Source organism: Xyrauchen texanus, chromosome 17 (genome assembly GCF_025860055.1).
Source record: "Xyrauchen texanus isolate HMW12.3.18 chromosome 17, RBS_HiC_50CHRs, whole genome shotgun sequence".
Classification (NCBI taxonomy): domain Eukaryota; kingdom Metazoa; phylum Chordata; class Actinopteri; order Cypriniformes; family Catostomidae; genus Xyrauchen; species Xyrauchen texanus.
The window spans coordinates 12,967,808-12,992,266 of NC_068292.1; the positions used below are offsets into that span (position 1 = coordinate 12,967,808).

The window sequence follows — 24,459 nt, forward strand, 5'->3', positions numbered from 1 at the left end:
ATGTGGTACCCTTCCTGCAGGCTCATCCTGACATGACCCACCAGCATGACAATGCCACCAGCCATACTGCTCATTCTGTGCATGATTTCCAGCAAGACAGGAATGTCAGTGTTTTGCCATGGCCAGTGAAGAGCCTGGATCTCAATCCCATTGAGCACGTCTGGGACCTGTTGGATCGGAGGGTGAGGGCAAGGTCCATCCCCCACAGAAATGTCAAGGAACTCGCAAGTGCCTTGGTGGAAGAGTGGGGTTACATCTCACAGCAAGAACTGGCAAATCTGGTGCAGTCCATGAGGTGGAGTACTTCATGCAGCAGGTGGCCACACCAGAAAGTGACTTACTTTTGATTTTGCCCCCCCCCTTTGTTCAGGGACAAATTATTACATTTCTGTTAGTCACATGTCTCTGAAACCTGTTCAGTTTGTGTGTTAGTTGTTGAATCTTTTTATGTTCATACAAATATTCACACATGTTAAATTTGCTGAAAATAAAAGCAGTTGAAAGTAAGAGGATGTTTCTTTTTTTGCTAAGTTTATATATAATATTTATATATAATCCTTAATTAACAACGTGTTAACCATACCTGTCAGATGTATTTCAAACCAGTTCTAAAGGAGTTGTTCATGGTTGACGAGAACATTACAAAGTTATTTATTAATAGTTCATAAAGAAATGTAAAGAAATGTTTTTGTATATAAGTTGATACACATAAATATAAAGACAACAATGTATAAACTATGAGTTAACAATAAACAAATAGTTTACAAGTACTTTATTAATGTATACATAATATAAAGTGTTCCCCAAAGTTCAACACACTCAACCCTTGCAAGTTCATTTATTTAGAATTTTGGCTAATTTGATTATGCATGTTTTTAATGATTCCACAGAATTCCACAGATATTGTTTTCATCTGGGGCCTATTTATAAGTTGTCATGTCAGTTCTTGCTGTAAGGTAGTACAGTAGCACCCTCACTTTTACACATGAGTAAACAACATGGAGAGGAGAGATAGGAGGATTGAAAAGAGAATCAAGACTCACCATGCAGGTCTCCAGGTCATCCAGCCTCTCCCCCTCCATCAGCTCTGTAGTGGAACGTTTAGGAACTTTCTCCTCGGGAACGTCCATGTCAAGAAATTCCTGCTGTGGCATGTGGCGCCCTTTCCCGGACAGGTGCATAGCCTGTCCCATCATCACAAACCACAGGACACATACTGCTTATGAAGTGCTTTATGAATCAAAACAACTTCATTACATTCCAGCATTTTTATATTATTTCCTTAGTGGAAACACAAGGTAGATGGCAGTTTTATGCTGAAAAATGCTGATTTTACTCGGCATGATATTGAAGTACAATATACAACTTTGAAGCCACAATACACTTTACAGTTAGTGTAAAAAAGAACATTACAACCAGCTAATAAATTCATGATAGAATGTATTTTTTTTAATTATTTTAAATACATAACTTATAGTAATTAATCCCAAAGGGTGTTAAATTTGCTCGGCTATGCCCAAAACATTTACGGTTCCCTTTTCACAGCCCAAATTTTCTCTGAATCCTGACACTGGCAGCAAAGTTTGGAATAATGTACAGATTTTGCTCTTATGGAAAGAAATTGGTACTTTTATTCAACAAAGTGGCATTCAACTGATCATGATGTATAGTCGGGACATTAATAACGTGAAAAATGACTATTACAATTTGAAAAAAAAATTCAGAACTTCTTAAACTACTTCAAAGAGTTCTCATCAAAAAATCCTCCACACAGCAATGACAGCTTTGAACATTCTTGGCATTCTAGCTGTCAGTTTGTCCAGATACTCAGGTGACATTTCACCCCACACTTCCTGTAGCACTTGCCATAGATGTGGCTGTTTTATAGGGCACTTCTCACACACCTTACAGTCTAGCTGATCCCACAACAGCTCAATGGGGTTAAGATCCATAACTCTCTTTTCCAATTATCTGTTGTCCAATGTCTGTGTTTCTTTGCCCACTCTAACCTCTTCTTTTTGTTTTTCTGTTTCAAAAGTGTCTTTTTCTTCGCAATTCTTCCCATAAAGGCCTGCACCCCTGAGTCTTCTCTTTACTGTTGTACATGAAACTGGTGTTGGGGTAGAATTCAATGAAGCTGTCAGCTGAGGACGTGTGAGGTGTCTATTCCTCAAACTAGAGACTCTGATGTACTTATCCTCTTGTTTAGTTGTACATCTGGCCTTCCACATCTCTCTCTGTCCTTGTTAGAGCCAGTTATCCTTTGTCTTTGAAGACTGTAATGTACAACTTTGTGTGACTATTGCATACTGTGGCAACTAAAAAACAAAAAAGTTTTTATATATTTTTTTTTATTTGAATCCCTTTTTTCTCCCAATTTGGAATGCCCAATTCCCACTACTTAGTAGGTCCTCATGGTGGCTGGAGTCAATCAACACGCACTGAATTCGAACACGTGACTCCACGGGTGGAAGTCACATAGACAATGTTGAGCTTCATTTAATTAAACAAATAGCTTTCAATTGTGTCTGATATACATTATACATATACATACAGTGATTGTCTAATACCAAATTCGCAATTTAGCATGATTACACAAGGAAAAGGTGTTGGAGTGATGGCTGCTGGAAATGGGGCCTGACTAGCTGTTTTTTGCATCAGTAATGTCATGACTATAATTTGTAATCCGTTGAAGCAGCAAACTTGAAACAGCAAAATCTGTACATTATTCCAAACATTTTGCCACCAGTGTATGTAGTTTGATTAATATGGCCAAGAAAACCTCCACACTGATATGTCTGCTTTCATAAGCATGGATCCTTTCTACTCACCAGTGTCTGCTGTGAGCTGGAAAGTGCCTCTAAAATCTCATCAACAATTCGATCGGAGATGAATGATGCCAGGCTGAGCTTCACTTCACTGTGGGAAGAGATAGAAGATGAGGAAACACAGGTGTGAATGTGGTAAGAAAAACAGTCACCATTGACAGGGTTATTATCACATGTAGCCTAATCTGGGCCACCATCACATCAGGTTACAGAAAACTGCCCTCACACAACACTATCACATTCACAACAACAAAAACAGTGACAGACACACAGGAACCTCGTTAAAATCTGCGAGACTGTCTTAAAATAACCTTTAATAAAAAAAAAAAACAATGTTCCCTTTATCTGACACTCGAACTGACCTGATCTTGTTCATGATATCGATGCCAGACTGCTCAAGGAGTGTGTTCTTGATGAAGCTTTGAGGAACGACCATCTTAGTCATGCCGGCTTTGATAAGATCCTGCCGCAGGTTGGATTTCTTCATGACGTGAGGACACAGACCCATGGCTGCACCCACCATTGACTCAAGCAGTGTCTATTAAAGAGCCAATTTAAACAGAAATGTCATGAACACTAATAAAAACGCACTTAAGCATTAAAAGAAATTTTCTTCAATATTCATTATTTCCTCTTCTATGAAATAGGAAAGCACACTAAATAAAACTTAAATAACCTTAAAATTAAGTTCATGTTTGGGGATAGTTTCATGGCATTTGATTGTTTATTGAACTTAGCACTAAAACTGCCATTATACTACAACCTACATTTCTTGGTAGAGCGTAAGTCCCTTAATTTGTTTTAATGCTCTTCTAATTTGGTAAGTGATGATAAAGTATAACCAAATTAGTATTTAACATTGTTTAAATGACCACACTAAAAGTTAAAAAAAGTATGGTTTTGTTAATATTCTGATGGCAATTGTATTGAACTTATACACCTACTGACACCTAGTGGTGTGGATGCAACATCAATTTATGGTCGCAATAGTTTTTGATTAATGACACCACTGAAGAAATATGTTATTCACAGTCAACCAGGATTAACTTATTCCATGAGTGAAAGTTTCAGATAATTCGGCTGGTCATGTGATCTCAACTTGGCAGACACCATGAAGAAACCTTCTCCATGTGAAATAGAAAAGCAATTTTAAGGCTACTGATATGATTTTCAGTTCATTTTAAACATAATTTTCAGTAGTTTTAATAATTTCTATAGGGGTAAGAGTGCTTTTTTAATGAGGAAATAATTACTATATGCACCTTGAAATCTCATTTATAGTTTCACACATTCAAACCTGGCACATTACAATCTCTCACTCCATGTTTGAGAAACTTTAAGGTTTAATGTCTTTTTCCCCCCAGTAATTTTCAGCAAATTACAATTCAAATTTCAGTCCGTTCCTCACACAAAGCCACCGTATGGCCTCAGAAAACGTGCAATATAGTGCACGAGTCAAATTGACTACTTTTACAGTACTTCAATGTCTTTTCCCCTTGAAAGAATAGGACTGGAAAAGAACACCTTCCACGATGCATGTAATAGCTAGATGGCCTCATCATCTAACACTCGAGGAGGAACATAGAGAGAGAAGTGGCTGTGGCTGGCACTTGTTCCCACCCCTCAAGGAAAAACCTTGGTCGGATCCCGGGAACCTAATAAAAACAATATGACATCCTAGTGGGGCATTGGGGAAGGTTACGAGCAGTCTGATGCTCCTGCTCCTTTGGCACGCAACAGCTTGCTTGCACCAGCACCAGCAGATCACATAACATGGTTCACCCCTATTGTCACTACAATCGACAAAACGTTGAGTGAGTGACAGATGGGGAACATCTAGTTTACTATTGTAAGCCACTGTAATGGCCGAACCTTATTCTCGTCAGCTCCTCTGTGCAGAACCTGATTGAACAGATGCACGAAATCCACCTTTATACCCATATGTCCGTGGGTGGAACATGCAAATTCTGTCTGCCAATTTTTCATTGGCCTTTTCTCATATTCAGAGGTAGCCGAGGCTCTCGAAAGAATCCCCTAGAGTCACTACAATCGACACAACATCTCGTTCCCTCCATCAGGTAACAAAGACGTTTAACAGAATGCAAGTGTCTCAAAACGAATTTTTAAAGGTTGTAGTTCTTTATATTTTGACACAGCATCTGAAAAAACAGTGTTCCTGCATGAGACGCTGAATAAACAAACAAAATGTGTCAAAACCATAAAAGATGTTCGTTAAACGCATGTTTACATTGAAAAACTAATGGTAAACTGAATGGTTGGAAAAGGGTTCATGTGTAAATTGCCCCATAGGTGGAGGTCTTTAGCTGTTGCATCTTGCTCTCTTATCAGTGTTTCACAGATTAAGCAAAGGGTTTTAAATGTTTGTTTTTTTTATATTTGAGAATATGAACCTACTACATTTTGTTTTAGTTCAAAATGGTATGCTCTTCTTTGACAACCAGCAATCTTCTTTGCAATAACATAAAGGTGCTTTATGGTTTATTTGTATTAATTGTGCTTCCTTGTGAACTAAAGCAACAATGTCAATTTTAAACCTGCCGACTTTAATATTCAGATTTAATAACATTTTGGTAATATTTAAGGTAAAATTTTTTATTTAGTTTCTCAGCCCTTTAAACAGCCCTAGTCAGTACAAATATTATCTGTTTGTTTTTTGCCTTTTTGACAAGGTGACTTTCCATCTTCAACCTCTGAGGGAATTTCCTCCTCAGTAGAGGCGCTCCACTAAAAGAGCTCTTGTCAGGCCAACCAGGCTTTCTGGTAAACACTGGTCTGTTTGTATTCAGCACAGGTCTATTGTGTCAATGCAACACATGAGGGCTGGAAAATGCCGTTACAAGCTCTTGCTGTTACTGTCTCTGCTATTAGAAGCAATTATGAGCTGAGTGAAAAACGACAAGCCAAGTGGCAGCCTATGAACTCCCGTACATATTTACTGGCCGTGGTAATTCATTTGGCTTAACAGCCCCTTATAACATTTTTGAAAGGCTTTCAAAGCCATTGACAGCTCTGAAGCGATGCTTAGAATACCAATATTTATTTGAGCTAAACAGCAAACTAGCAGTGATAAATCATCCAAACAACTGGCACAAAATTCAAATACATCTTTGTACTGAAATGTATTACTGTTATATGATATACTGTATCACACCGGCTTTAGGTTTGATGGGTGACTAAAATAAAGCAAACACTACAAAGAGTACTCGGAGTTTGTTTTTCAAATATCAACATGTGTATCATGATATCAGGTTACCTGGAGCTGCTCATCCATGACCCGTGCCACCTCTCCTGCCATAGAGTCCAGTTTCGCCTGGATGGGTCCCACTGAAGAGGCACTCACCTCCTCTCTGGACGCAGTGCCCAGGTGGTACAGGTTGGGTAGAAGCTGTGGGTCAATAAGAGAGATTTTGCTATACCATTCAAAATGCATATTTATCAAGCGTGTGAGTTGGTGCTATTATAGTGTTTACTCAATTGTACAATCTATTAAACCTTACCCTTATGGAAATTAAGAGTTCATGCAAAACTTGGGGCAAATTGTCCATTGTTGCCAAAAGTTTGCCGGAGGTTCACCAATACCGACGAAGAGCTGCAAACCCCTGGCAAACATTTGCGGCGAATCAAAAGCTCATTTGCATGTGAAAGAGTGGCAATTTTGCTGCAAATTTGCAGCTAGATTAAACTTTTTTGTAAGGGTAGTTTAGAGATGATCGTATGGACTTGTGTCACTTTCATGACACTTTCACAAATGAAACCTGTTAAATTGCAGTTCAATTACTGGATTACCATTTTCGGTAAAATGTATTATATCTGGAATTTACATGTGCAACTGCATTCTGTCCTTTTTATGTTGGATTGACGAAGCCTTCATACGGTTATTCTACAAAGTTGCTTTAGTTTTTTTAAATCCTTAAACAAAGACCAAAATTTGAACTCCAAGTCCTCCTAAAGCTTTCAAGCTTTATGCACCAAACTCGGCACAGACCTTCAGACTGTTCTGGCGCAGCAAAATTGTCGCTCTTTATTTTCACATGCAAATGAGATTTTGATTCGCCTGTGGCTGTGTAGCGTAAATTAATACAAATTAAAAAACATTTTGATAACTTGATCCATACATCTACAGTAACACTCAGTACTGGGATTTTGTTAGTCAGTGGATAAATACATGGATCAGCATGCTTTAGCCAGAATGACTGATTGGTCTAATGGAAAGTTTTCGCCACTATAATAAGGGGTTCCGGTTTCTAATTCACTCTAATATAATTTTATTTAATAAACGAAGATTGCATCTATATGTCAGTGAAAGTAGATCATGAATCGGGACACATCTGTTTGCATACTGGTTTGTGATTTAACTGGAAAGAAGCGCGAGCTGCTCAACAGTGGAGCTAATAGAAGGCATGTCTATCTAGGTCTCATTTTTTTATAGCACACATGAAAGATAAAGAAACTCCTGCTACAGAACTGGAGATGTTTTTTCTGTATTAGACACTCACCTGATGAAAGCTATTTCAAAAAGTGGAGGGGACAAATCTGGCAAAGGCAAAAAGTGGTAGGGAAATATCCCACTCGTCAACGATGCCTATGTCCGCTCAGATGGAGAGCAGATCTTCAGTTTCAGCGTCTGTCCATTTCACAACATTCCTTTCCATAATGTAGATAACCAGGATTTTTGACTTAAGTAAAATCCTGGTTCATTTAATGTGAAGAGTACTTGTGTAAGCTCCTTCAGATCTATACAAAACTCTTTGACCGCAGAATTCTTACACAAAGTGTCCTGACCTCGTATGTGCTCAAACCGTTAACCTTACGGCTTTGTTCACATATAGCATTAATACAGAACTTTTCTGGCAATGTGTTAAGTTCTTATGATGGCGAATTTCCAGAGCTGATTTGCCAGAATTTCAACAATGGATCCTATTTACATTTATCAAGAAATAACGAATTCCATTGCAAATGGATGAAAAAAGGCTGTATGTGTGAATGTGCCAATATACCATAAAATGCAGAACAATGGTGACAATGTTGCCATGAAAGTCTAACTATGGAAATAATGCAGCCTTGTCTTACTGTTTTTGAGTTTTTAGCATCCTTCATGAGGTTCTCTGCCATTCTGACATCCTCCTGGATAGTGTCATTCTCTGTGGTCTTCAGAGAGTTGAGATGGTCCTGGACTTTCACACATATCCGGTCGATCATCTACAGAGAAAGAAGAAGATTAAGAACTAAATATTTCTAACAGCTCATCGAAGGGCTTATCTGGTGAGAGGAGTTACTTGATATTCAAATCTTGAACTGGGTCTTCAATCCATTTACTGGCACAATCTATTTTATTCCACTGTCAGATTCATAAAATTGAAAAAAGTGAAATGTGAGCCAGGTGTTTTTTTTCTAGTGTACCTAGGTACCAATTACGTTGTTCCTCTTGGTTAAATTGCACTTGTTGAACAACACCTGTATAAAAGGTTGACACATTGAAGGTTTAGGTTGAGATTGAACAGACTGGTCTTTGTGAACACGCTGCACATATACTTTCCATCGTTATCGTAAGCTAGCAGCAATACAGCAAAGGAAACCACAACGATCATATAAACCGTTTTGAGGCAGGTATTGTTACAGTAATCTGGGATCTGGCTCTTTACACTTCTGCAGTTGTTGTGTGTCATAGAGCCCTCACCTGCTGTGTGGTGGTGGAGACAATGCCCTGCTGGAGTCGGTAAGCTTGCTCTTGGACGTACTTGCGGGTTTCATGGTTTCTGTACAGGTAACTTTCAATCTACAAACACACACAAGAGTTCATTCTATTTCCATTGAATGAAACTTATTTCTTAGAAATGGGGCCTTCATGGTTGCAGAGAGGCACACCTTTAGCAACGCATCCTCAGTCTTCTCAGGGCTGGCTTTGAGTGCCTGAGATGCATCTATGATGGGGATGGGCATGAAACGGATGGCAAAGTTCCTGCAGGAAGATAATGAGATTCATTACTTGAACAGACATATACAGTTTATGAATTTCTAAACAGTTGTGGGGTATCCTTCAATTTTTGTGAGACTATAATGTCCAATTAAAGAGTAATGAAGAGGAAATTTGCAAGAATAAGACTATATGTAATGTAAATGACGACTGAAAACACATTCTAGCATACAGTGCTGCGAAACCGATTCATATACTGTAAGAGACCAGAAGATAATTAAACGATTTAAAAATAATGAGAACCCATATCTTAGAAAATACTCAAATAACATATGAATGTGCTACATTTTGGAAACTCACACTTACAGTACCACCAATATATTACATTGTATAAATGTAATGTTACTTAATTACTAACACATGTATTTTAGACACCAAAACACAATTGAACAGTGTAGTATAATATACTGTATTTCATACTGAAAGAGCTATTCAGAATATTCTGTATACTATCTATATACAGTATATATAATCTATCTATCTATCTATCCATCCATAATATATATATATAAAAAATGCAATAAAAAAATCTAATTATGATGGTATTGCCATATTTCAACAATGCTGAATCACTGTAAAATCACATTCCTCTTTTAAAAAGGGAATCTTCAATTATTACTGGGTTTAGATTCAGCACAAACTAAAGGTTCAAGGTGAAAATAAAAGCAGATCTGTTGTGTTTTGACTTGTCAGGGAAACCCAACACCTAAAGAGCACAAGGGCAGTGCAACTTGGAATGTACGTATATAAAAAAATAAACATGTAAATATATGTAAATATGCCCCATATATACTTTAAATAGTTTTTTTTTATTATTATATAGCAGTGAGGATACGATAAGCTTACAGTAGTCTGATTAAAAACACACACTGTGTGTTGGGTGGAGGAGGCTGATGCTTGCTCAATAGAGTTCACTCAACAGAGAAGATTACTTGTTCCGCAGGAATCAGAAAAAAGCACAACAAAAATAGCAGCACAGTCACCCATGGTGTTGAATCAGGCACGAAACAAGGCTCTCTCTTACTCTAATTGATTTAGACTTGACATCATTATGGAGATAATGATGGATCAAATGAAAATGGAGAATATACCTGACATTTTCCATCAATACTCATGGAGTCTATACAGAGAGAGGGCCTGTCACAGTCAAACTGATACCAGAGTGTTTTAGGTGGAAGGAATTGAAAGAAACAGGCCTAATGCCACTAGTAAATGGAATTTTAGATGACACAGATGTGAGGAACGGGTGATTGACAAAGACTCTTTCTGTGATGCTCACGGTGGAATGTGTGTGTGTGAGTGTGTGTTGCTGTGGGAGATGATGCATATCATTATAAATCAATGAGGGCGAGAACGTTTTCAAAAGCAAAGGTATTATATTGATTCACATATTTGAGATGATTCTACCCGTTTAACCATATAAGTGAATAATATATTTATATAGATATATGTTTGGCAGCAAATTGTCTGATACATGTCAAGATCAGGTTAGCAGGTCAACAAAGCGTCTTATTAGACTGAATGGAATCTATGCTAATGAAATTGATAGACTGCTATGTTTTACCCTTATGAGGGTGTATTGTTTTTGTTCTACACACATCCTACAGCTACAGGTCACTACAGTGTCTGCAGAGGCACTATACTCATAACTACATCGAATATTATTATGTGTTAAAACAGATCAGAAAATCACAAAACGGATATTCATAGGTTTATAACCTAGTCACGAGTTTGAATCCAGGGTGTGCTGAGTGACTCCAGCCAGGTCTCATAAGCAACCAAATTGGCCTGGATGCTAGAGAGGGTAGAGTCACATGGTGTAACCTCCTCGTGGTTGTGATTAGTGGTTCTCGCTCTCAATGTGATGTTTGTTAAGTTGTGAGTGGATCGCGGAGAGTAGCATGAGCCTCCCATTCTGTGAGTCTCTGCAGTGTCATGCACAGCGTGATAAGATGCGTGGACTGACTCTCTCAGAAGTGGAGGCAATGGAGACTTATCCTCCACCACCCGGATTGAGGTGAGTAACTGCGCCACCACGAGGACCTACTAAGCAGTGGGAATTGGGCATTCCAAATTGGGAGAAAAGGGGATGAATAAAAAAGGGCTTAAGAGTGGTTGATGAATGGAAGGGCAATAACAACAACAGCCCTGGATGAACCCTCTCAGTCTCAGCCTGCCCGACCACCTCATACTCTGCCTTCATCCGCTATCATCGCAATCCTTTTGTCTTTTCCTTCAATCATCCATTTTCTCCAGGCCACAGGGTCTCCCTCCTCCCATGTAAAATTACCTCTCTGTGGAGCACCATTTGGCGAGAAGCAGCCAACCAATGCCAAAGCTCCTGTGATCATATGCAAATATGATTTAAATGAGTTTGAATTGAGGAGAGAAACAAAGAATCAGACTGTTTCTCATCTCATCACTCACAACAATAACTCACAGCAGTATTCCCAGAAAAATACAAATGCTAAAGCTCCATTCTAGTGCTGAGCGATATAGCTAAAACATTTCCAATATAATGTTTTTTTACCTTTTGATGATAGGCATTTGGCATTTCTGTCTTTGCATTGAAAGGGCTCAAAATGCTGCCTTTTTTTAATCAAAGGAAACATTATTTTGACCAAAAAGCCATTGCAGCCCAGCAGTAGTCCAAAATTATTAAAGCAAAAGTACTGTACAAATCTAGTTAAAAATAATCAAGGCATGTTTTCCATATGGACTTTTCACTAAATGACCAGAGGGAAAACTGATATACTGTATATATACAGTATATAAAAATTAAGGGAACACGTAATTATCACAGTATAACACCAAGTCAATTAAACTTCAGGGATATCTATCTGCCTAGTTAGGAAGTCTAAGCGATTGTGAACCAATGTCACCTGTTTTGGTGCAAATGGAAGTGAAAACAGGTGCACTGGAGAGGCAAAAGCAAGACAACCCCCAAAAAGGGAATTGATTTGCAGGTGGTGGCCACAGACAATTCCTCTCTCCTTATACTTCCTGACTGATTCTTCTCTAGTTTTGCGTTTTGCTAGTGTCCTTGTCAATACTGGTAGCATTCAGGTTGCACAGGTAGTCCAGCTCCTCCAGGATGGCACATCCATACGGGCAATCGCAAGAAGGTTTGCTGTGTCTCCCAGTACAGTCTCAAGAGCATGGAGGAGATACCAAGAGATGGGCCATTACACGAGGAGAGCTGGACAGGGCCATAGAAGGGCATCAAACCAGCAGCAGGACCGGTCTTTGCACCTTTGTGTGAGGAGGAACAGGAGGACTGACAGAGCCCTACAAAATGACCTCCAGCGGGCTACTGGAGTGCATGTTTCTGACCAAACTGTAAGAAACAGACTCCATGAGGTTGGTATGAGGGCCCGACGTCCTCTAGTGGCACCTGTGCTCATAGCCCAGCACTGTGCAGCTCGAATGGTATTTGCAAGAGAAGACCAGAATTGTCAGGTCTGCCATTGGCACCCCGTTCTCTTCACAGATGAGAGCAGGTTCACACTGAGCACATGTGACAAACGTGAAAGAGTCTGGAGATGCAGTGGTGAATGTTAAACTGCCTGCAACATCATCCAGCATGACCAGTTTGGCAGTGGGTCAGTGATAGTCTGGGGAGGCATATCCTTGGAGGGTCACACAGACCTCCACATACTAGCCAACGGTACCCTGACTGATGTTAGGTACCGGGATGAAATCCTCAGACCCGTCGTCAGACCAACGCTGGTGCAGTGGACCCTGGGTGCCTCCTGGTACAGGACAATGCCCAGCCTCATGTGGCCAGAGTGTGTAGGCAGTTCCTGGATGATGAAGGCATTGATGCCATTGACTGGCCGTCATGTTCCCCAGACCTGAATCCAATTGAGAACCTTTGGAACGTTATGTATCGGAGCATCTGACACCACCAAGTAGCGCCACAGACTGTCCAGGAGTTCACTGATGCCCTGATCCTGGTCTGGGTGGAGATCCCCCAGGACACCAGCTGCCGTCTCATCAGGAGCATGCTCAGACGTTGTCGGGAGTGCATACAGACACGTGGGGGCCATACACACTACTGAGTCACGTTATGAGCTGCTGTGATGAAAGTTGGAACAGCCAGTGATTTAAATTGTTTAAAAAAAAAAATTCAAATTAAAAAAATTTTACATTTTTAATTTGTTTTAATTTGTTTTTACTCCAATATAAAATGCCATGCAGGGACTTCTGCAAAAATAATTTTGAATCAAGTTATTGAAACAGACCATTTGAGCATTACTTAATTTTATATGCCAGTAATCCATTGCAAATATATTGTGAATATTCACTACAATGCCCAGTTCTATCTCCAGAATTTCTCGCCCATTCTTCTTACTGTTTCCCTCTCCACATGTTCAAAATAAAAGAACCGTCTCATGAAATAATAGACAGAAATTAATGCCTTACAGGAAAGAAGGCTGTAAAATGATTCAACATTGTTTTATCTCTTCGTCACTATCTGCTGTGAGGGATTTTGGCCAAATCTGGGACTGTTTCTCAGCATGTGGGTGAAAAGTCTCTTTTATCTCTGTCTTTCTGCCGTTTTTCCCCACTATCGATTGAATACTTAATTCTATATCCAGAGCCTACAACTTCACCCAGTAGCCAATGTGTATTACGTGGATCTCTTTATAGGGCACAGAACACTCACTTTTCTGGTATGAACCCTCATACCAACAGCTCAGAGAAAATACAGAGATTTTGACTGAGCTATTGTAAATATAGACATGCATGTGGATGTACAGTATTTAGTCAAACGCTGTTGTTCTGTTTGATTATTTTATAAATGCCCTGTATTAGTGTATTAATGGGACATTATGGAAACAAACCAAGAACATGCCCAGGTCACATTTCACTTCAAAATCAAAAGAAAATTTTATTTTTTAAGGACCATTAAGATTTTCTGCATTGTAACATTTTCAATTGACAACAAAGCACATTTCCTACCAAATTCTCAATAATGTACTGCAACAAATCTTGTTCTCATTAAAAATCAAACCAAAAACGAACATAAGAAAAACAAAAACAAATTCATGATCCTAAAATAGGCCTCGTTTTCTGCAACTATTACACAAAAAAATCATTTCTTATTTTTCTTTTGATTTTGGGATAAAATGGGATCTGGACATTGTAAAGGAGTTCAAAGGAAGGAGGAGGTGAGAACCGGTTTGACAATATAAATCATATTTTTTAATAAAGAACTAAAACCAAAAGACACAAACACACAAATATGATGGACAGCTGCCAGTAAACGCTCTCTCTCTCTGTCGCACAACCGTCCGCACTCGGCCTTTATCCCTCTCGGAGGCTTGACAAGCCTAATAAGTGAACGGGTGTGTAGAATCACGATCCGGCCCCGCCCTCCGCCCAGTCACAGACATGTTTTCAATCCACCCAGCCACCCACAAACTAATACTTACTTCTCCAATGCAGCTGCCACATCCTGAAGACCTTGTGGACTGATGTTGTTTCTGTCCCAGATGACCGTCCTGAAGAACAACAGTGCATCAAATCAAATTCAGTCACATGAACATTATTTAACACTTAAAGGAAATCTCTATTATTTTAGTACAGACTATATTCTAAAATCTTGTACTTCATTTGCCTTGAATGACCACATAATGCATCATTCACGTGGTGCTGAAGAGAAGTATTTTGGGTGCTCACCGGAGTTTGCTGTTGATCTGCAGAGCTTTGGCCAGCATCTTTGCTCCCATGTCTCCCATTCCATTCCCACTGATGTCCACACGAGTTAAAGAGCTGTTACTGCCCAGAGCGTTCAGCACAATGGTGAGATCAGTCTTTAGCTTGGAGTCCGCCAAAGAGAGAGATGTCAAAGGCTGAATAAAGTAAGAGAGAGACAACAAAAGAGAAACAGAAAGACAGTTTAATTATGATCTTTCAACAATAACAAGCCAAATTTGAACTTATAATGTAACCATTTTGTTCTGATTATGACCATAACAAATTTAGACTCATTGTCTTATCATACATACAAATAAAAGTCAAGATGAAATGGCATTTTAAAACAATTTACTTCTACAATGTTGCATATTTCATAGTGTAACAAAACAGATATATTCATATTCATCAGATATATAAATAAATAAAATGTGTGAGAATTCATTACATCCTCCTTTGATACCACAATGGAACCAGAACAAGGATAAAAGGTAAATTCATCAGAGACCATCTCAACATATCCCAAATGCTGCTTTTTCAAATGTATAGTTTTTTTTGTTGTTGCCATTATTGCCACAAACATTACCACATAACCTATTAACCAACACTAAACTGTTGTATACACAATGATGACTAAGACTTTATAGATAAAATGACTTGACTATTAACCATTTGCAAGATCTTTGAACAGCTGCATAAACTTAATAGCCTAAAACAAAGCCTATATGGCTTTATGGCATTTGGTTAACATTATTTTCCCAGCCCATGTAGATTAGGAAACATTTAGTTGATTTATCTTTTGGCAAAACATAGTCAAACATTTTAAGATTACATAAAAAAAAATAATTAAGAAGACTAATAGAGTAGTTTATTTCCATATTAGTTTTAATGGATCATTCTCACTACTCTCGTATTTAGGATTAACACTGTCTGCCATTCACAAATGAGCCTTTTCTTGAACATTAAAAACAGTTGTGCCTCTTCAAACGCAGAGAAGTTCACCTTTAAATGATGTCTTTGGAGGAGGGGTGTTCAACACACGCAGGTTGACTGGATTTAAAGATGAAGCGCTTGACCATAAAGTGAATCTGTAAACTTTGGAGAGCTTCTGCTTCTCAAATTGCAGGTAATAAAAGCAAACCATTGGATTAACCTAGATTTCTGTATGAGTTGGTCATAAAATGTAATCTGATCTTCAACAAAGTCACAGGAATAATGGTATATAGCCACACAGATTTCTATCTTTTAATTTACAATATGTATATGCAAATGATAAATATCTGGACCAAAGAGCAAGTGGGGTGAGCAGCGGTTGCAGAAAAGATTCACAAAGCTGCTCATGCCAACATCTACTAATACAGCCACATCTATCATTAGACCACTTCCTGCATCGCCTTTCAAAGACTTCTAAAACAACAGTAAGAGACAGTGATGTAGTCTCTCTCTGGTAAGCCAGATAAATACATACTGTACTGTGCAAAAGTCTTAGGAGAATTATATTTTTCACTAAAAACCTTTGTCATAAGATGGTTAGTTTATTATATATTCTGCTTTGAGTGTATCAATAGGAAATATACATTTAAATGTCAACATTCCCTTTGCAAATAGAATAGAACAGAAGAGCAAAGAGACCTACAACAGATCGGTCATTGCTTTTAGATGTCATTAAGAATCATTTTAGAAATGTAATCCTCCATTCAGGACTCATGAAAATTCTGTTACTAATATTAATATTCATTATTCAGAATATTAATATCATTATTGAATTATTATATTTTAAAATAATTATTCATATAATTAAGCAACTGAGAAAAAAAGTAACATAAATACAGTGTCCCCAAAAAGTATATGGACACTCAAGCCACACTTAATGAATGACATTGCATTACATAACAAAATATCAAACCATGTGGCATTGCTTAAATAATAATAATAATAAAAAATGTCAAGCCCAAAACCAACCAGGTAAATATAAAAGAAGTGCACTTGTGTGAAATACAGGGGAACTGACTTCATATACCCACTAAAAATCACGTTGGCTAAATGTAATTGGAAAAATGAATACATGTCTAAATGTGTAGCGCAAGTGTCCAAATACTTTTAGGGACCACGGAATATTGCTTACTGATGATTCTCTCTCTGTTCCTTTGCTGGGTGCTGTAGCCGTTGGAAGAATACAGTCTGTATGCACCACAAACTATTATCATGAGGTATTATGAAGTGTCATCAAAAACCCATTTATAGCATAATTACATGTGTATAATCTAGAATAGTGCTAGTGAATAGTCCTTGTAAGCCATATATTACCTGAACACACATACACAAAGGGGTGAGACTATAAAACATCCACAATGCAAACACACACACACAAAACACTTTCTCAATGCAGAACGAACACACACACACACCAGTGCACACACACGTCAAGGTCAGATCAAAGTCTTAGTCTCACCCCACTGTGAGAAAGTTTACAATTAGATGTGGGAGCTGCACACCATTTTGTGGCATCATTGCAAAAAAGTGACTTCAACACGCTCGTGGGAAATGACAGGGACACATTGAGAGGTGTAGGGGATATACACTCACCTAAAGGATTATTAGGAATACCACACTAATACTGTTTGACCCCCTTTCGCCTTCAAAACTGCCTTAATTCTACGTGGCATTGATTCAACAAGGTGCTGAAAGCATTCTTTAGAAATGTTGGCCCATATTGATAGGATAGCATCTTGCAGTTGGAGATTTGTGGGATGCACATCCAGGGCACGAAGCTCCCGTTCCACCACATCCCAAAGATGCTCTATTGGGTTGAGATCTGGTGACTGTGGGGGCCATTTTAGTACAGTGAACTCATTGTCATGTTCAAGAAACCAATTTGAAATGATTCGAGCTTTGTGACATGGTGCAGTATCCTGCTGGAAGTAGCCATCAGAGGATGGGTACATGGTGGACATAAAGGGATGAACACGGTCAGAAACAATGCTCAGGTAGGCCGTGGCATTTAAACGATGCCCAATTGGCACTAAGGGGCCTAAAGTGTGCCAAGAAAACATCCCCCACACCATTACACCACCACCACCAGCCTGCACAGTGGTAATAAGGCATGATTGATCCATGTTCTCATTCTGTTTACGCCAAATTCTGACTCTACCATCTGAACGTCTCAACAGAAATCGAGACTCATCAGACCAGGCAACATTTTTCCAGTCTTCAACTGTCCAATTTTGGTGAGCTCTTGCAAATTGTAGCCTCTTTTTCCTATTTGAAGTGGAGATGAGTGGTACCCGGTGGGGTCTTCTGCTGTTGTAGCCCATCCGCCTCAAGGTTGTGCGTGTTGTGGCTTCACAAATGCTTTGCTGCATACCTCGGTTGTAACGAGTGGTTATTTCAGGCAAAGTTGCTCTTCTATCAGCTTGAATCAGTCGGCCCATTCTCCTCTGACCTCTAGCATCAACAAGGCATTTTCGCCCACAGGACTGCCGCATACTGGATGTTTTTCCCTTTTCACACCATTCTTTGTAAACCCTAGAAATGGTTGTGTGTGAAAATCCCAGTAACTGAGCAGATTGTGAAATACTCAGACCGGCCCGTCTGGCACCAACAACCATGCCATGCTCAAAATTGCTTAAATCACTTTTCGTTCCCATTCTGACATTCAGTTTGGAGTTCAGGAGATTGTCTTGACCAGGACCACACCCCTGAATGCATTGAAGCAACTGCCATGTGATTGGTTGATTAGATAATTGCATTAATGAGAAATTGAACAGGTGTTCCTAATAATCCTTTAGGTGGGTGTATATATATATATATATATATATATATATATATATATATATATATATATATATATATATATATATATATATATATATATATATATATATATATTTATCACATTAAGTACATTAAGTACACATCCCATGTACTGTGTAAATCATGTGTTTTAAGTCTTCATGATTTCATGCTGAACTCTTGAGCAGTGTAAATGCATTTTATATATATATATTAACAACAAGTGAGTCTGAACCCATTCTACACCACAATGCATTAAACGGGCCAGAAACTTTTACTAAAAGCTTTTACACTTTATGAATCTCTTACTGTTTTGTATGCTTGACTTTTGATAACCAGTACATGACCATACATGGGTTTATTTGTTCAGTTAACTGACTGATGCATTGAATAAAAGGATGTAATAATAGGACACAACACGTATCAAACTGGAATTAAATGCTAAACTTATAACGTTGTCATTGTAAGTCATCGAAACTATAAAATCAGTCTATTCTTTGAGTATGATACTGACATAATATAATAAATACACACATTAATAACAACCAGTTCAGACCCCGATCCCCTTGAAAGGGCTTGGTTCACCCAAAAATAAAAATGATGTCATCGTTTACTCATTCTCGTGTTGTTCCAAACCCGCAGGACTTACTTTCTTCTGTGGAACAAAAATCGAGATGTTAGGCAAAATGTTCAACTTGAGTCTCCATTCGCTTATGGAAAAACAATGCAATAAAAGTGAATGATGACAGAGGTATGATCTCTTTGTGTTCAATGGAAACAAGTCATATGGGTTTAGAGCAACATCAAGGATAGTAATTGATGACACAACCATCTACATACTCAGTGGAGAAATAATTGTTATTGGCTAGTACATAGTATTCATATATATAAAAATACATGTGTCAGTATGTCAAATTGTATAATTTATTTCATATTTTATATATTTAAAATATATTTTATCATTTTAAATCACATTTTAATTTTAAAAATGTTATTCAAAATGTAAAAAATCCACATTCTATAAATTTTTATGATATCATGAAATTGCATATAGTGTGTTACAATTAGGGCCGTTGAGTTAACGTGTTAATTCAGTGGGCTTAATGATATAAAAAAAGAATGCGTTATAAAATCATCAGAATTAATCACGTCCCTGGATCATAATAAAGAATATTCCTATCACTGGAGCAATTCAATCTTGAAGTACCATCTGTTTACAGCAGCAAAATAGCAACAGCACAAGTTGAGAAAACGTTCTTGTGTTCAAACACTGCAAGACAGAGCGCAATTCCAAATGCAGGAATCTCGAGACAAGTTTTTTTTTAAACTACATTTAACTTGACACAGTGAACTTAAAACACTGTGTTTATGGCAAGATGCAACCAAAGTGAGACACTAAAAAGCTGTCTGACTCGTGTACATTCACCCGTCTAGAGAAAAGCTCTTATAATAAATCTATCTCGGACAGATTGATGAATTCAATAGCAAAATGAACTGCTGTGGGCTATTAGGCCAAAGATAGGCTTATGTGCAATAATATATTAATAATAGCAATATACTGCCTTCTAAAGCCACTTTATGTATAGTCTTATAAATGCTTTACTTATATTATTTATAATATACTGTATATTATATTTAGAATTATATAAATATAACTATTTATATTGAATAATTATATCAATATTGTTATTTGAGGGCCTTTCTCAGCAAATGCTTATATTAATTGAACGTCTCACAGAAGTGTTTTGGTTGAGCACACATTAATGAGAGTCTGTGCATCTATGCTACATGTGGTTAGAATTCATGTTTCTTTTACTTTTTCAATCAACAACTAACTGTAAATAACAGAAAGGGTATAAAAAAAAAGAGACATTATTCAATGAAAAATGGATTGCGTGTATCACATCTTTGGACACACATTACACGGAACGAGTCAAACCACATTTTTACTCCTAATGTGTATTGACTTACATGTACAAATTTGGTTGTACAAGTTCTCAAATTCAAATCTACAAGCTCTGGAATTTTGTAACATTTTTACCTTCTAATAGGCATTCAACAAACATGTAAAGCCCAGGTCACACTATACTGTACGCTTCGTGCTCCATCCACTCCCATTCAAACGCATCCGAACGCGGGTGAACAAAAGCGCAAGCAAAGAAATTCGCAGTTCACTGCGTACAATCAAAATTTGACCTGTGAATCTGCGTGATGTTACGTATAAATCAATAAGTGTTAACAAATTCATAATTCACTGAGAGATTGCTGAATGGACAGAATGGGAGATTGTTTTGATACAGCTGAACTTTACAGCAGCGCTCCGTCGCTTGAGTGGAGCTCATCACAGCAGAAGCAGCAAGCGCTCCAAACAAACACTTTCTTTGGTCATGCAATGCCAATGCTTGGTGTCATTTTACACCAAGACAAGACAGGCCAATTTGAAGACAATTTGAAGATGAAAATTGCAGCTCCAACATGAGAAAGCACACTGCGGTAAGTTTTGGCGATTATGATAGCGTGCGCTTGTATGCTACTGTGTCATGGCCATTTTCAGGGTGATTCTGGGCTCTTTTGACCTCAGTATACATTTTTATATCAGTGCTGCAATATATCAGAGCCTACTGTATAAATCCATATAAACATCCGCATTATGTGTCAATGTGTTTTGCTCTGCCAATCGCGTGCGTGACTACTACAGCAACTCTGCTTTTGACAGATGCAGCGTTTTTCTCATGGACAACAGAGAACACGCTTCCATACACAGAGATGAGGTGCAGTTTACCCTTACTATACAAAACTAATGATCTAAATTCTTTCGACACTGAAAATACTGTAACTGAACTAAGAATCCATACAGGACTTTAAGAAAAGCTGTGAAATAGCAACAGTGTGCATGAATAAAGAATGATCTTGCGTTTATTCAGCATTATAAACAATTGGGCCTGTGAAATATTGTTCACGTTTTTCACCATAATAACTACTTGAAACTGGTTTCCAAGCTTCTCTTCTAATTCACAGATTCTTCCAAATCTGACTAACATCCATAAAGTGATAGTTCAGTCATAAATTGATGTTCTGTCATCATTTCCCCACTCTCATGTTGTTCCAAACCAGTGTGACTTTCTGTATTTTGGGAAATCCAAGAGTTTAGACAGAATGTTATAGACTGACAGTCTCAATCACCATTCCACCATGAGTCAGAACAGATTCAATTTTAGCATCAAGGAAACACCTTCAAAAAAATCTTGATTGTACTGCAAAAAAAATAAAAAAAAATTCCCCCAAAAATAGAAGCAGTTATAGCAGCAAAGGGAGGACCAACTCTCCATTAATACCCATAGTTAAAAAAAAAAAAAATGTTTAACAAGCACATACAGCATGGTGTCCACAAACCTCTGACACAGATAACAGAAAATATATGTCTGGTCAGCGATTTCAAATGAAGGTGTTTTACACCATTTATACCAGCTTCTGTGAAATCCCCTCCAGTTTCTTTTCAGACAGAATGAGAGGTTAACAAAATCACACAAAGAAAAATACGCCTGCATGCACAAATGCCTGAAAGCTGTTTTTTCATAAAACTTCTTGTCACTTCCTGCAGTTCCAAGCCCAAGACCCCAAAGGGCTTTTTGCTGTGTTTCTCTAATTACACTGCAGTGTAACTGGATGTAAGGGATAATGCTTAAATAATTTCAAAAAGTTATTAAAAAAACAATTTTTTAAGATGTCAAGATTATCATTGGAGAATATATATATATATATATATATATATGGGTAAGAAGTATACATACACTTTGTTAGCATTTGGTAGCATTGCCTTCAAATTGTTCAACTTGGGTCAAATGTTTTGGGTAGCCTTCCTTAAAATACATCCACAGGTACACCACCAATTGACTCCAATTAGTCAATCAGAAGCTAATTGGCTAATTGTCTAAAGGCTTGATATCATTCTATGGAATTTTCCAAGCAGCTTAAAGGCACAGTTAATTTGGTGTATGTAAACTTCTGACCCACTGGAATTGTGATAGTTAATTAAAAGTGAACAAAATCTGTCAGTAAAACATTGTTGACAAAATTACTCTAAATTACTATAGTTTGCTAATATGAAATCTGTGGAGTGGTTAAAAAATAATTTTTTAATGATTTCAACCCAAGTATATGTAAATAAAGTAATAAAAAGGAATTATTCATAGCAACTTTCCACACATGCAGCTTAAACCCAGCCACAGTAGAAACAACAGCTGACCACCAGTGTCTTGAGTGATTATCCGATTTAAAATCAAACACACCTTCTGTCTGAAGTAGCTTCTCATAAGCTTTTTTGTAACATTTTATAAAAAAATTAAATAATAAAAAAAAAAGATTGGTAAATTTATCATCATCATCATCATCATCATCATCACCACCACTCTCTTCTCAGGTAAATGTGAAAATCCACACTTTAAGCAAACAACATGCAAAATCTTACAGGCTCAGATAAAATGGTATTTTGATGGTATTTGTTCTTGTGTAAAAGTCTGAGCAAAAAAGCATTGGTTAGATCAGGGACGGGCAACTGGTGGCCTGTGGGCCGTATACAGCCCTCTGTATTATTGAATATGGCCCATCGGACAAGACTGAGTTTTGATTTTATATAATTGAAAAAGGGATTATATAAAGATTGCATTCAGTTTACGTTCTTACAACTATTGACCAGAAGAGGTCGCTTGTTCTTAGCAGACCTGCTGATCACTTAAGGATTCTATTCTAGCGTGCAACATCTTACACTTGCTTATCATTTATAAAGGTAAATTGAGCTAAATTTGAGCTAAGATGTCAGCGACAGTGTGCACTATTGTTAATGTATGCAGATGGAACCCATGTCTTTTTGCCTGGATATGAAATCTGTCATTAAAGATTTCAATTTGATTCGCAAATACACCATTGATCAAGTGATCAAAGAGGCGTACAGTATGAGAGATACATACACTTCAGCTGCTCTCCTCACAGATGTAAAGGGTAAATAAAATACAAGGGTAAAAGGCATCAAGTTGTATGGAATCCGTGACAGTGCGTGAATCACCAAAGACATCTAATGAATGCTCTTTCGCTCGTACTTGTGAAAAACAAAAAAGTTGTTATAAGAGGGAGAAACTTTGAAGAAATGCGCAACTGAGATGGCTGACTGATTCTTGAAAAGTCTTGCGAATAGAGAATCTTCCCTGACGCACGGGACTATTCGGTCCGTGCGTGTATGTTGTGGTGACATTGTCCCTATACAGTCAGATCATCTGTTGAACACACAGACAGATCCTCTGTCCCTATACTGTCAGATCCTCTGTCCCTAAAGTTAGATCCCCTGTCCCTATACTGTCAGATCCTCTGTCCCTACAGTTAGATCCCCTGTCCCTATACAGTCAGATCATCTGTTGAACACACAGTCAGATCCTCTGTCCCTATACGGTCAGATCCTCTGTCCCTATACGGTCAGATCCTCTGTCCCTATACGGTCAGATCCTCTGTCCCTACAGTTAGATCCCCTGTCCCTATACAGTCAGATCATCTGTTGAACACACAGTCAGATCCTCTGTCCCTATACGGTCAGATCCTCTGTCCCTATACGGTCAGACCCACTGTCCCTATACGGCAAGATCCTATGTCCCTATACAGTCAGATCCTCTGTCCCTATACTGTCAGATCCTCTGTCCCTATACTGTCAGATCCTCTGTCCCTATACTGTCAGATCCTCTGTCCCTATACTGTCAGATCCTCTGTCCCTACAGTTAGATCCCCTGTCCCTATACGGTCAGATCCTCTGTCCCTATACGGTCAGATCCCCTGTCCCTACTGTCAGATCCCCTGTCCCTATACTGTCAGATCCCCTGTCCCTATACTGTCAGATCCTCTGTCCCTATACTGTCAGATCCCCTGTCCCTACTGTCAGATCCCCTGTCCCTATACTGTCAGATCCCCTGTCCCTATACTGTCAGATCCTCTGTCCCTACAGTTAGATCCCCTGTCCCTATACAGTCAGATCATCTGTTGAACACACAGTCAGATCCTCTGTCCCTATACGGTCAGATCCTCTGTCCCTACAGTTAGATCCCCGTCCCTATACAGTCAGATCATCTGTTGAACACACAGTCAGATCCTCTGTCCCTATAC

The 24,459-nt window shown here is 38.2% G+C and overlaps 1 protein-coding gene across 4 annotated transcripts in view; it reads right to left on the reverse strand.

The window, feature by feature from the left end:
* The window catches only part of LOC127657903 (F-actin-uncapping protein LRRC16A-like), a 150,917-nt gene that overhangs the window by 33,996 nt on the left and 92,462 nt on the right, over positions 1–24,459 (reverse strand). For all 4 annotated transcript variants that reach the window (XM_052146877.1, XM_052146879.1, XM_052146878.1 and 1 more), the window contains exons 21-29: positions 14,509–14,681; positions 14,262–14,330; positions 8,715–8,808; positions 8,527–8,625; positions 7,920–8,048; positions 6,103–6,234; positions 3,191–3,366; positions 2,832–2,919; positions 1,044–1,184 (exon numbers count right to left, since the gene is read on the reverse strand). In XM_052146877.1, coding sequence (XP_052002837.1) covers positions 1,044–1,184; positions 2,832–2,919; positions 3,191–3,366; positions 6,103–6,234; positions 7,920–8,048; positions 8,527–8,625; positions 8,715–8,808; positions 14,262–14,330; positions 14,509–14,681 — 1,101 coding nt within the window. The remainder of the gene's footprint in view (positions 1–1,043; positions 1,185–2,831; positions 2,920–3,190; positions 3,367–6,102; positions 6,235–7,919; positions 8,049–8,526; positions 8,626–8,714; positions 8,809–14,261; positions 14,331–14,508; positions 14,682–24,459) is intronic.